Below are 12888 nucleotides of genomic sequence, written 5' to 3'. Positions count from 1 at the left end.
TAACAGTTCAACTTTGAAGCTGACCTTCCCCAAAACTGGGTTTGGCACCCCCGTGAGCCCCTAAAACACCCATTTCTCACTCCTAACACACAGTATCGAAAGCACCTGTTTATTGTGTATCCCCCAGCCTAGACTTAAACTCCTTGAGAGTAAGAAATGTCTTTTTCATCCTTTCAGCATGAAACCGTCAGAGCCCAAGGCCTGACACAGTCACAGTAAGATCTGTTCAATAGGTATGCCAAAAATCAGGGCCGGGTCCATCACCTTTGCCGGGGAAAGATTTTGGAAAAGTGGAATTCTTCCACATTCCACCTCTTAGGAGGGCAACAGGGCAGAATCTGTCAAAATTTAAAGTGCAAAGTCCCTGGGACCCAGAAGAAATATTAACACAGGTGTATAACAATGTCAAGTTCAAAAGAGGTCCAAAGCTTTTTGTTTGTTTGTTTATTTTGGCCATGCCCGGAGGCATGCGGGATCTTACTTCCCCCACCAGGGATCGAACCAATGCCCTCTTCAGTGGAAGCTCGGAGTCCTAACCACTGGACCGCCAGGGGAGCCCCTAAAACTTTTCTTATAACTGAGAAAAGGGGGGAACAATTGGTGGTATTTTTATGTATTTAATTTATTTATTTTTGACTGCGTTGGGTCTTCATTGCTGCGTGAGTGCTTTCTCTAGTTGCTGCGAGTGGGGGCTACTCTTCGTAGCGGTACATGGGCTTCTCATTGCGGTGGCTTCTCTTGTTGTGGAGCACAGGCTCTAGGTGTGCAGGCTTCAGTACTTGTGGCACGCGGGCTCTAGAGCGCAGGCTCAGTAGTTGTGGCACACAGACTTAGTTGCTCCGTGGCATGTGGGATCTTCCCTGACCAGGGCGGGAACCCGTGTCCCCTGCATTGGCAGGCGGATTCTTAACCACTGCGTCACCAGGGAAGCCCAGTGGTATTTTAAAATATGACCGCAAATTCCATGACACTCCCTCCAAAAGGTGAGCCTAATTCCCCACGCCTGGCGTGTACTCAGGACTTGTTTCTAATATATAGAAAAAGGCAGACATGATGAGGTGTGCCTTCTGACTCTACATCATGAAGCCACTGCAGCCTCCTCCAGAATCTCTTGGATTGCTTACTCTGGGGGAAGCCCTTTGCACACGCTGAGGTGCTCCATGCAGTGAGTGTCTGAGGCCTTCTGTGAAAAGCCACTGAGGACACCATCTTGGAAGGGAACCTTCAGCCCCCATAGAGCCCTCAGATGACTGCAGCCCCTGCAAATATATTTTTTCCTGGGGTATCTAGATGGCAACTTCATGTGAGATCCTGAGCCAGAACCATCTGGCTATGCTGCTTCCAAATTCCTGACCCACAGAAACTTGGAGATAATACATGTGTATTGTTTTCAGCCACTAAGTTCTGGGGTAATTTGATATGCAACAGATAATTAATACTTAACCTAACTTAAGGAGGTATGCCTATATTCAAATGGAAATATGTAGCCACACATGCAAAATCGATACCTAATAATAATGCAGATCCTTTAGAGGGACTGAAAATGGTGATGTCAATCACCCTACGTTGTGACACTCTGGAAAGCTGTCCACAGTATTTTGCTAAATGGGGAAAAAAGCAAGGGGCAGAAGAGTTTGTAATAGTTTTCAGTGCGATCCTATTTTTGGAAGAAACAAAGTCTTATCTGTGCTTCTGCATAGGAAATAGTGGCAAGGGGCCTTCTTTAATTCATTTCAGGTTGTTTGGTTTTCTTCTAAGAATGCTTTATTCTTGAGATTCTTTTTTTTTTTTCTTTAAACAAAGGAATAAAATGATTAAGTGAAAGAACTAAGATATCAGTCAGTGCCTATCCCTGGCATTAGCCCTAATTCCCCTGATTCAATAAACCTCCCTTTTTGTCGGCTCTCGGTGGCTTTGGTCATTCCAATGGGGGTTGACAAGGCCAGAGACCTCTGGAGGCCCTTGAACATTTCACTCAGCCTTGAACCCAATCTTGAGCCTGGGTTGAGGGCTCTGGGGGTCAGGGGCTCTGGGACCCAGTTTGAAAAGCACCTTCCTGGAGAAATGGGACGCCATATGCTCTACTTTATCACTCTCCTCTGGCTTTCCTTGGTAAACTCTTCCACTACCCAGACGAGTGTATTACATTTATACACGAGGGAGGAAACCTTTTACTGCAGCCGCAGAATGCCAGGAAGAGGTAAGATGATGGTGGATGACTTTCCATGGCCTGATTCCAGCTGTCAAGGAATGTTCTGCATTTTCAGGACTTTTGGAGAAACTTGCAAAAAGATCATCTTTCACTGCCCTGGAGACTATGGAGCACAATGAAACTAACGTTTGGGTTGCTTTTCCTTGTAAAATTATTCTTTAAAAAACAGCTACTTACTTACTTATTTATTTATGGGTACATGTATGTATATGTATGTATTTGAGTTCTCAAATATGCATGCACGGATGGAGAAACCTGATTTGGCATTTCTGGTAAAGGGATCCATGGAAGAATAATGTATCCCCTTCATCCATTTCTACTTTGATGGTTCACCCAGCACTTCTGTGTAGACTCCCTGACAGGCAGTGTTCTGAGGTGCTCAGACAGACAGGCTTGGGTGTAAATGGCTTTCTGGGAACTTTCTGGGAAGCGAGAAATTCTCTAGATCCTAATGAGAGGTGGTTACATAGAAGTAAATGTTTATCACAACTCACTGAACTCTTTACTTATCTGTCCATTTTATAGTATGGCAATTATACCTCAATTTCAAAGCGGAAACTCTAAATCTTCAAAGATCATGTCCAAGGTTCCTGCCAGAGGTTAGGAAACCAGTCAGGTAAGATTAGGAGGGGCCACAAGGAGGCTACAGGTGATAAAGATAGAAATACAAAGAGTGTTGACAAGCATCAACAGAACTTGGTAACTGAACTACAAGGAGGCCAAGCTGGAGGTGGCCCCAGTGGAGAGCCCATTCATTCAAGAGAAGTGAATGAGCTGAGCTTTGGAATCTACTGCTATCAGAACACAGACTGATAAATGCATCGCCCAGCTACTGAGCCAAACAGGATATCTCCCTCAGAGTTGCCTCTACAATACACCCCACACCCCACTGACTCACAACCGAATTCTGATCATGCCTGAAAAAGGAAATGACTCACTTCTAGATCCTGGCACACAGGGTGGGCAAAAAGCAATCGGAATTCCAGGACTCTCAGAAAAAAGTAAAAATGGAAGTTCAGGCAAGGGGCATTCTCAGTGAGGATCCCGGAGGAGGACCTTCTGTCATCCCCTCTCCCAACCAGGCGATTGCAGTTTCGATTACCACTAATCCACTTTGCACAAGGTATCATCTTACACACAAAATGTGCTCCTGGAAAGGTTAGAAATATTAAAACATCTTAAGGCCCTTTAAAGAACAATAACCCCCTTCCCTGGATAACAAGCCTTCCCCTGGCAACAGTTAATCAAATATTTGCTTGTCATAGACGGCTGAAGACCCCACCAACAGGAAGACCCCACTACTACCTATTTCTATCTGAACAGGTCATCCAAAAGCTGGCCAACAGCTCCAGACAGTGTTTAAATGAAAAGTGAATGGATTTCACCATTACAGGGAACGTAGCCTTGCTCATGGGGACAGGGACGAGGAACAGTAAGCACCAAGGGACAGCACATCAGATGGGTGTCTCCACAGCAGGCAACACAGTCCTGAACAATGGGTCAGAACTAGGCCTGCTGTTTCAAACACCAGAGCCCAAAGAAACCACACCTCTTTCTTGTTTTCTCCCTGTTCCAGAAGCAAGATTTGGGTTTTCTATGTCAGTTTCATTTGAATTTCAGCAAAAGCAAACTAGAGCTCCCAATCCCTTATCTCCTCATGCTGGAGATGCCTAAAATTACATAAGCACTGCACCCTCCCTTAGAAAACAAAAACAAAAACAAAAAAAACTAAACTCTAGCCCTTAGACCTCTCCTGTCACGAATGACAAGTCAGGAACAACGTTATCGAAACAGAAAAGGGGAATACACATTTCTGCTTTTTCTCCAGCACACAAATGAGGTGGTAAATGCTTTCGATGTTTTCCTTCCTGTTACTGAAGATAGTGGTTGTTCAGGGAAATCAAAATAATACATGGAATCATTTTCTTGAAAAAGAAATGGCGGGAGCTAACAGACTCAGCGGAAAATGAATGAGACATCCTTTTACCAGTGCTCTTTTCCAGACGAGGTGTCGCCAAGGTATTTTCCCCAAGGGTGATCTCGATGGTAGATTTTGTTGCCTTTGGGGAGGGGTAGCCTGTTTCTATCACTGTTCACTGCTGGCTACTTCCACAGTGTCTTAGCAACACACGGTCTCTTTCTTGACAGCGATGCTGTTAATGTACTTAATGTGGAATATGAAAGGCCATCCAAACACTGAGCAAAAAAGGCATCTAGAATTGGGTCTTATCAGGGGAGGAACCCTACAGGTAAGAACAGGAATACTGTGGAAAGACAGAATGAGGCATATATTTCTCTTAAAGATTTGCAGTCTCAAAAGCACTCTCCCTATCTTTTGCCAGTGTTGCCCTGGAAGAAAAATATGCTTGGCAATGATCAGTGAATAACCCTGGGGCCTGCTGCTAAAGCAGACACAACTCTTAGCAGGACCACTCTACTTTCTGAGTTTGGATGTGTCCTTGGCATATTTGAGACTCCACACACAACTGTTAACTGATTTTGATCTGGCTAAGGGAAAGCATGCAGTTAAGATTCCAATTACTTCCATTCCCAAAGGAAACAGACAAGAAATTCCCTCCCCCTCGGGGCAAACTGGAGTAGTCAGAGCTGCTACAAATGTACGTCGTTGTGTTAACACCAGAGAAGATACTTAGTAGCTGCCAGCTCTCAGGAGCCTGGGGAACACACCAGAGAAGATACTTAGTAGCTGCCAGCTCTCAGGAGCCTGGGGAACACACCAGACGCTCAGCCTCCTTGAGACCCAAAATACACCAGATCCTCCGCCACTCTGAAAGAGGAAACTGAAGCAAGCAACACATCTTGCTCAAGACTTCACTGCCATCATTCCCTCTTAGGAAAGGAGTGGATCGCGTGTGAAATACAGGCCAATCAAGTGTCTCTTGACCAAGCCACGCTCCCTTTGCTTCACACAGCTGAATGGCCGAATTATTACAGTAATCCTCTGCCATGTGCAACCTCCCTTCCTCAAAGCCACCTCCCTGCCAATAAAAAAAAAAAAAGCTTCCTGCATCCTGTTAATCAGACAATCCCAATCCTTTTCTAGGCCCAGCTGGTCGTAAGTAGTTAAAGGACCATTTCTCTATTTTCCAGAGCGAGGTCAAATGCCTCTGGGAGCCAGTAGACAACTCAGGATGGTGCATCAACTAGCCTCTTGCCCAAACCTAAATTTCAAACCCTCTAAAACGAAATGTTGTCATGTGGGCAGCTCAGCTGAACCCATTCAGCGCCTCTGAAAAAACAAGGCAACCCGAGGGGTCCATCCGGTCCCTGACTTTCTGTCCCTGCCCCTGCTCGGCTGAAGGTCTCCGCGAAGTGCCCTTCGCATCCGATCGAGGAGGAGCGGGAGTTTCTGAGGCAACGTTTCAGCCTGGCAAGGAAACAAGGCCTTGAGGGTGGCCTGGGGGGCACGTCTGTGAACATGTCCCGGGCGGGCTGGGTGAGGGCGGCCCCCGAGGACAAAGTGGGGACGAAGGCCTCGCCACAATCGAGGGGAAAACTGAGGTCTTGGCCGAGGGGGCCGAGGCGCTCGGCGGGCGCCTCGGCCACGCTAGCAGAGCTTCTCCAGGGGCCCGGGACGTGACGCCTCCTTTGTGACAGAAGCTGGGACCAACCTGAGGAATCTCCTTGGACCTCCTCACCGAGAACGAGGTGCGCCGCTAGTCTTGAGCCAGCCCCGCCCGGCGTCGCGCGCGCCTCCGCAGCCACTGCTTCCCATTGGCCAAGGGGAGTGGCTCGAGGCTCGCCTGTTCCAATGGCGCCCTATGGGAGCTCGGGGGCGGGGCTGAAGGCGGTGGCCTTGGGCGGAAGTGTGGTGTGGGGTCCGCGCTGGACGCGTTCTTCTTGGTTCCGGGAGCCAGCAGCGCCCTTGGGCAGCACAAAGCCAACTTGCCCGCCGCCGCCGTACCCCTGAGGGTGAACCGGCGCAGGGGCGCGCCCGCAGACTCCCCTGAGCGTGCAGCCAGGGACCAGGCTGAGCAGCCGGGTTTCGGGTCACTCTCACCCCTAGAATAACTCTGGGAGGGGGTCCCTCCCCCCATTGGTGGAGACCCGTGTACCTGGCTCTAAAACAAGAGGGTCTGCAATCTGGTGGAGACTTGTGGGGAAAGCCGCATCCCGCATTCCCCTGACTCCCCCAGACCCCTCAGACCCTCCCAACCCTCGCGCTCCCCTTAGTGCTCCCTCGAGCCACTTGGGAAGGATTTCGTGCCATTTTCCCACAAGTCTCCCAAGGGTGGAATGATTTTTCGTTCTCTTCCCCCGCAAAAAAAATTACCAAGGGGCTCTCCTAGTTCGCGGGCTTCTGGAGCCAGCCTTACCTGCACCCGCCGTCGCAGCGATGAGCAGGGCGACGGCCCAGCGCAGCCCGCAGCCCGCAAGCCTCATGTTCCCAGCCTCTGCCTGTCACGCCCCGGGCCGGGCTGCTGTCCGCTGTGTCCGCTCTGGAAACCCGGGCTTCGCGCGGCCCTGACGCGACTGCACGCGGGGCCCCAGTCATTTGCAGCATTTCAATGTGAGGTTTCCCATAGAGGGAGGAGTCTGCAGTGGGGTGATTTTCAAATATCTTCACCTCACTGCGAGAGGAGGAGTTTCGAGAGGAGGAGTTTGGAACGGCCGATGTGACATGGGCTCCTTAACCCGTGAAGCCCTGACTCGGATTCCAGTCCTTTCCAAAGCCGCGAATTCGGGACAGGCTGCCGGATGTGTCCCATTTGGGTAGCCCCTGAAGAGAGGATCCGCCGTCACGCCCACCCCCAAATGGAAATGCGCGTCTCCTGAAGGATCTCCCTTACATTTCTCTCCACTTTTAATTGTTACGTTCTCTTTGGTGCCCAAAGAAGATTAGCAACCACCTGTCCTTCCAAATCGTCTAATTGGCCAATGACATCTCCCCTCTGACTCAAAAGGAAAAAAACTAGAGATGCTGGAAACTACACCCCCCTACCTCTGTCTCTCCTTGCCTTTTCCTTTGTAGGAATTGTTTATAGATTTTAACTGTTTCGTCATATATAGTCTTAGAGGGTTCTTCCAAATCACCCCATAAACAGTTATTAATGAGGCATTTAAATAAAATCGTCACGAAAGTACAGCCAAAGACTGATTTTGTTTTGTGGGATCCAGCAATTGGATGAATTATGAGCAAAAACATCTCTAAAATCAATTGACCCAACACCTGGGGTCTGGACATAAACATTGATTTATCCTTTAAGGAGAAGGAGTTGAATAAACAGAGAGGCCCAAAGCCTCTCCCCAAAGCAAAATGAAAACAAAATAGAGCTTTCAGAACTGAACCCGATTGCCTAAACCACAGAGGGCTGCTGGAGGACAGCTTTCAAGAATCAGGGTGTCTAGGGCTTCCCTGGTGGCGCAGTGGTTGAGAGTCCGCCTGCCGGTGCAGGGGACACGGGTTTGAGCTCTGGTCTGGGAGGATCCCACATGCCGCGGAGCGGCTGGGCCCGTGAGCCATGGCCGCTGAGCCTGCGTGTCCGGAGCCTGTGCTCCGCAATGGGAGAGGCCACAACAGTGGGAGGCCCGCATACCACAAAAAAAAAAAAAAAAAAAAGAATCAGGGTGTCTGGAGATTCATGAACTTCCCAGAGGCCCCTGGCCAGAAAGCCTCCCGTAAATGATTTGGTAGGTTTGGAGGGTTCCCTCAGGAATGAGCAGGGTTCTCTGAGGCTTTACAAACTGAGCGTGGCAAGGCATACTTACCTCTCAGCAGGCTTACAGGAAACCCAGGAAAGAAGGCAGAAAAGAGGCAGAGAGGAAACAGAAAGAAAAACAGTGATTTAATCCAGGGGAAGAAACTTATAGACAGTGTTTGGCAGTAAAAAGCCCCAGCTTATGGATCAGACAGACCTTGGGTGAGCCACTCAGTTTTGTTTTGTTTTTTTAACACTTATTTATTTATTTATTTAGTCTGTGAAGGGTCTTAGTTGTGGCATGCTGGATCTTCACTGGGGCATGCGGAGATCTTTAGTTGGGGCATGCATGCGGAATCCAGTTTCCTGACCAGGGATCGAATCTGGGCCCCCTGCATTGGGAGCGTGGAGTCTTACCCACTGGACCACCAAGGAAGTCCCGAGTCATTTAGCTTTGCTAATTAAAAAATGGGAGATAGGGACTTCCCTGGTGGCTCCGTGGTTGAGTCCACCTGCCAATGAGGGGACATGGGTTTGATCCCTAGTCAGGGAAGATCCCACATGCTGCAGAGCAGTTAAGCCCATGCGCCACACTGCTGAGCCTGCGTGCCACAACTACTGAAGCCTGCGCACCTAAAGCCCGCGCTCCATAACAAGAGAAGCCACAGAAGTGAGAAGCCCACGCACTGCAAGCAAGAGTAGCCCCCGCTCGCCGCAACTAGAGAAAGCCCGCACAGCAAGAAGATCCAACGCAGACAAAAATAAATAAAATTAAAAATAAATAAATAAAAATTAAATTGGAAGATAAAATAAATATGGGAGAGAAAGTAATGCCCCTTCCCTTACTTGGCAGGTTCAGTATAGGGTCAAATGAGATCATGAGCAAACACCTGGAGAAATTTACAAGGACAGGCAAGTTCTGGGAGTTGCAACGTTTATGAATGTGTCACCATCCAATTCCAATTCCTTACACCATATGCTCCTTATTTATTTATTTATTTATTTTTTAAAGTCAGGAGCCCTAGGTGTGATTTCTCTTCAGAAAAATTGCAAGACCTCACTGGCTTAGTTTCTGTTGTGAGCCCGTGCTCACAGAAAGAGAAAGCCCGCGTGAAGCAATGAAGACCCAACGCAGCCATAAATAAATAAATAAATAATTTTAAAAAAAATGTCTAAATAAATAAATAAACGTGATTGGAGCCATGCTTGCTTGGCACATAATAGACACAGTGTATGGGTTCCCTGTTTTGTTTTGCTTTGTTTTGTTTGGCTGTCTTTGCAACTACATCTCTTTTTTTTTCTCCTCTCTCTTTTCTTTAGGGAAGGCTTTTGTTGACTTGAAAAAAAAAGCACAACGTGAGAGCTGCAAGTTAAGTTTTATTTGGGGCAAAATGAGGACTGCAGCCCGGGAGACAGCGTTTCAGATAGCTCTGAGAAACTGCTCCGAGGAGGTGAGGGGGGAGCCAGGTTATATAGAAGTTTTGTAACAAAGGGCAGGTAGTCTGAACATAAAAAGATTATTGTTAATTAAAGAAAACCAGATATCTCAAGTTAAGGAATTAATGCTTTTCTCCGTATGGGAAGATGTAAAAGTCCGGGCTCACTGAACTCATTCCTTTGATATGCACCTCAGCTATCTGGGGCCAGATGTATTTTCACATCCTGAGTTTCCTCAGGGCTCACCATCTCCCGAGTGGTTGCAGTCTGTTGGCTGCTAGATGGCAGGTATTCTTTTCAGCCCTGAGTTTCCTCAGGGCTCACCGGGTCACACTGGAGGGCTGCAATCATTGATGACTGTGACACCCTTTGTCTATTGATATGGCAGGAAATATTCTGTTTACAAATATTCCATTCCATGTATAAATATTCCATTTATCACTTTCTTTCTCATAGGAACTTGAAAACAATCCTTCCATGGTATCCACTTCATCTGAAAATTCCTCGGCGTGCAAAGTCATCCAAATCCAGGGCAGGCATTTTCCTCATTCTAATTAATGGACAGCCTTCTTTGTCGTATTTTACACCTCTCTAATTCACCAGGAGACTCAGACCAGAATAGGTTTCTGAACAAAGGAGTCTGGTCTTTTGACCAAGGTGAGCCTTCGTAGCTGTCGTCTGGCCTTTGACCCAGCAGTCAGCAGAGAGAGGGTGAGTAACTGCAGGTGCCTTGGTGCCTTCCAGTAGGTGCAATTAGAGACTTGCCTTGACTCGGTAGCCATCAATTATCTCCACAAAAACGCCTATAAGCCATGTGAGGGCAGAGACAATGGTTTATATATCCAGCGCCATGTGGTAGTAAGGGTTAAATAAATAAATGAAAATTAGAGGGTTTTTTTTTTTTGCTACACTACATGGCTTGTGGAATCTTAGTTCCCTGACCAGGGATCGAACCTGCCACTCCCGCAGTGGAAGCGCAGAGTCTTAACCACTGGACTGCCAGGGAAGTCCAAGAGATATTATTGCTGGCGTGGCTCCAACAACATTAGAGATGCCCTGCTTCTGAATTCCACTATTTTTGGGATTTTGATTATTCAGAACTCAAATTTGTTCTGGGCTGCCGGTCCTTCCTTTCAAGCAGAACACCATACTTGAAGGCAAACCTGTATTGAGAACATGGAGAAAGCCCCAAGTCTGTAGTTGGGGAGATTCAAAATTGAGCAAGACACCACCTCATCCTCAAGGACTCCGGGAGAGAGAACAGGGCAGGATGTGTATATAAACATGAGCCCATGCGGTGCCAGATGGAGAGTGCAGAGGCTACTTCTGGTATGAGATGTGGAAGGCTACTAGAGAAAAAGTATATTTTCATTTAGCTTGAATTGGTGAAACATTTCCCTGGTTAGGAAAATGTAAAAAGACTTTTTCCTAAGATCAGGAACAAGAAAATGATGCTTGCTTTCAATGCTTCTATTCAACATAGTATTGGAAGTTCTAGCTAGTGTAATTAGGCAATTAAAAGAAAATAAAAGGCATCCAAATAAGAAAGGAAGAAGTAGAGAAAAAGTAAAAGTTTCTTATTTTTTATAGATTTATTTATTTTATTTATTTATTTTTGGCCGCGTTGGGTCTTCGTTGCTGTGCGTGGGCTTCTCATTGCGGTGGCTTCTCTTGTTGTGGAGCATGGGCTCTAGGTGCACAGGCTTCAGTAATTGTGGCTCACAGGCTCTAGAGCACAGACTCAGTAGTTGTGATGCACAGGCTTAGTTGCTCTGCGGCATGTGGGGTCTTCCCGGACCAGGGCTCGAACCCGTGTCCCCTGCATTGGCAGGCAGATTCTTAACCACTGTGCCACCAGGGAAGCCCGAAGTAGAAGTCTTATATGTCGAAAACCCTAAAGAGTCTACACACACACACACACACCTGATAAAACTAATAAATTCAGCAAAGTTGCAGAATATAACATCAACACACAAAAAAGCTGTATTTCATACACTAGCAAGGAACAATCCAAAAAGGAAATTAAGAAAACAATTCCCTTTCCAATAGCATCAAAAAGAATAAAATATTTCAGAATTAATTTAACCAAGAAGGTGAAAGATGTGTACACTGAAAACTAAAAAATATTGTTGAAAGAAATTAGACACACACAAATGGAAAGACATCCCAAGTTCATGGATTGGAAGACTTAATATTGTTAAGATGTCAATTGTACCCAGAGTAATCTACAGATCTGATGCAATCCCTATCAAATTCCCAATGACGTTTTTTGCATAAATGGAAAAATCTACCCTAAAATTCATATGGAATCTCAAGATACCCTGAATAACCAAAATTACCTTAAAAAGAACAAAGTTGGAAGTCTCACAGCTCCTGATTGGAAAACTTACAACAAAGCCACAGCAATCGAAACAGTGTGGTATTGACATAAAGACAGACATACAGAAAAATGGAGTAGGATAGAGAGCCTGGAAATAAACCCTCACATATATGGCCAAATGATTTTTTTTTTTTTTTTTTTTTTTGCGGTACGTGGGCCTCTCACTGTTGTGGTCTTTCCCGTTGCGGAGCACAGGCTCCGGACGCACAGGCTCAGTGGCCATGGCTCACGGGCCTAGCTGCTCCATGGCATGTGGGATCTTCCCAGACTGGGGCACGAACCCGTGTCCCCTGCATCAGCAGGCAGACTCTCAACCACTGCGCCACCAGGGAAGCCCTGGCCAAATTATTTTTGACAAGGGTGCCAGGACAGTTCAGTGGAGAAAGGGCAGTCTTTTCAACAAACGGTGTTGGAAAAACTGTATATCCACGTGCAAAATAATGATGCTTACTATTTTGCATACTAACTTTCACCATATACAAAAATTAACTCAAACTGGATCAAAGACTTAAAAGTAAGAGTTAAAATTATAAAACTTTTAGAAGAAAACATTGGGGTAAAACTTCATGACATTGAATTTGCCAGTGAGTTCTTGGCTGTGACAACAAAAGCATACAGAATAAAGGAAAAAACAAATAGGGTGGACTTCATCAAAATTAAAAACTAAAGTGCATCAAAGGACACTATCAACAAAGTGAAAAGGCAACCCATGGAATGGGAGGAAATGTTTGCACATCCTATATCTGGTGAGATTAATATTCAGAATATATAAAGAACCTCTACAACTCAACAACAGCAAAACAGCCCAATTAAAAAACAAGCAAAGGACTTAAATACACCTTTCCAAAGGAGATATAACAATGGTCAATAAGGGCCTGAAAAGACGTTCAACATCACTAATTATTAGAGAAATGCAAATCAAAATGACAATGAGGGCTTCTTTTGGAGGGCGCCTACATGCTTCCTCCTACAGATTGTCAACAAAAGGTGAGAAGGGGCAGGAAAATGACATTTGAGACCACGCTCAGGGGAAGGAGATTTGCCAAGTGAGGCATTATGGGAAGAGGGACCTGCATGTGCAAACACCTGTAAGTGTGTGGTGTGAAATTTCAGTGTGGCTGAGGTTTAGGAAGACATGGCCAGAGAGTTGCCAGGCTCAGATGATCAGGGCCCCATGTGTGCTCAAGGATTTGGAAGAG

The 12888-nt window shown here is 46.4% G+C and overlaps 1 protein-coding gene across 4 annotated transcripts in view; it reads right to left on the bottom strand.

Annotated features, from left to right (window-relative positions):
* LDLR (low density lipoprotein receptor) overlaps nt 1–6724 on the bottom strand; it is a 36297-nt gene extending 29573 nt beyond the window's left edge. For all 4 annotated transcript variants that reach the window (XM_082623708.1, XM_082623710.1, XM_082623709.1 and 1 more), the window contains exon 1: nt 6550–6724. In XM_082623708.1, the coding sequence (XP_082479834.1) occupies nt 6550–6616 (67 nt within the window). In that variant the 5' untranslated portion in view covers nt 6617–6724. The remainder of the gene's footprint in view (nt 1–6549) is intronic.
* Nucleotides 6725–12888: the final 6164 nt, after the last annotated feature.

Source organism: Mesoplodon mirus (genome assembly GCF_964341445.2).
Source record: "Mesoplodon mirus genome assembly, chromosome: 5".
Taxonomy (NCBI): Eukaryota; Metazoa; Chordata; class Mammalia; order Artiodactyla; family Ziphiidae; genus Mesoplodon; species Mesoplodon mirus.
The sequence above is the reverse complement of the archived record's forward strand: the minus strand, read 5'-3'. Positions and strand labels throughout refer to the sequence as shown.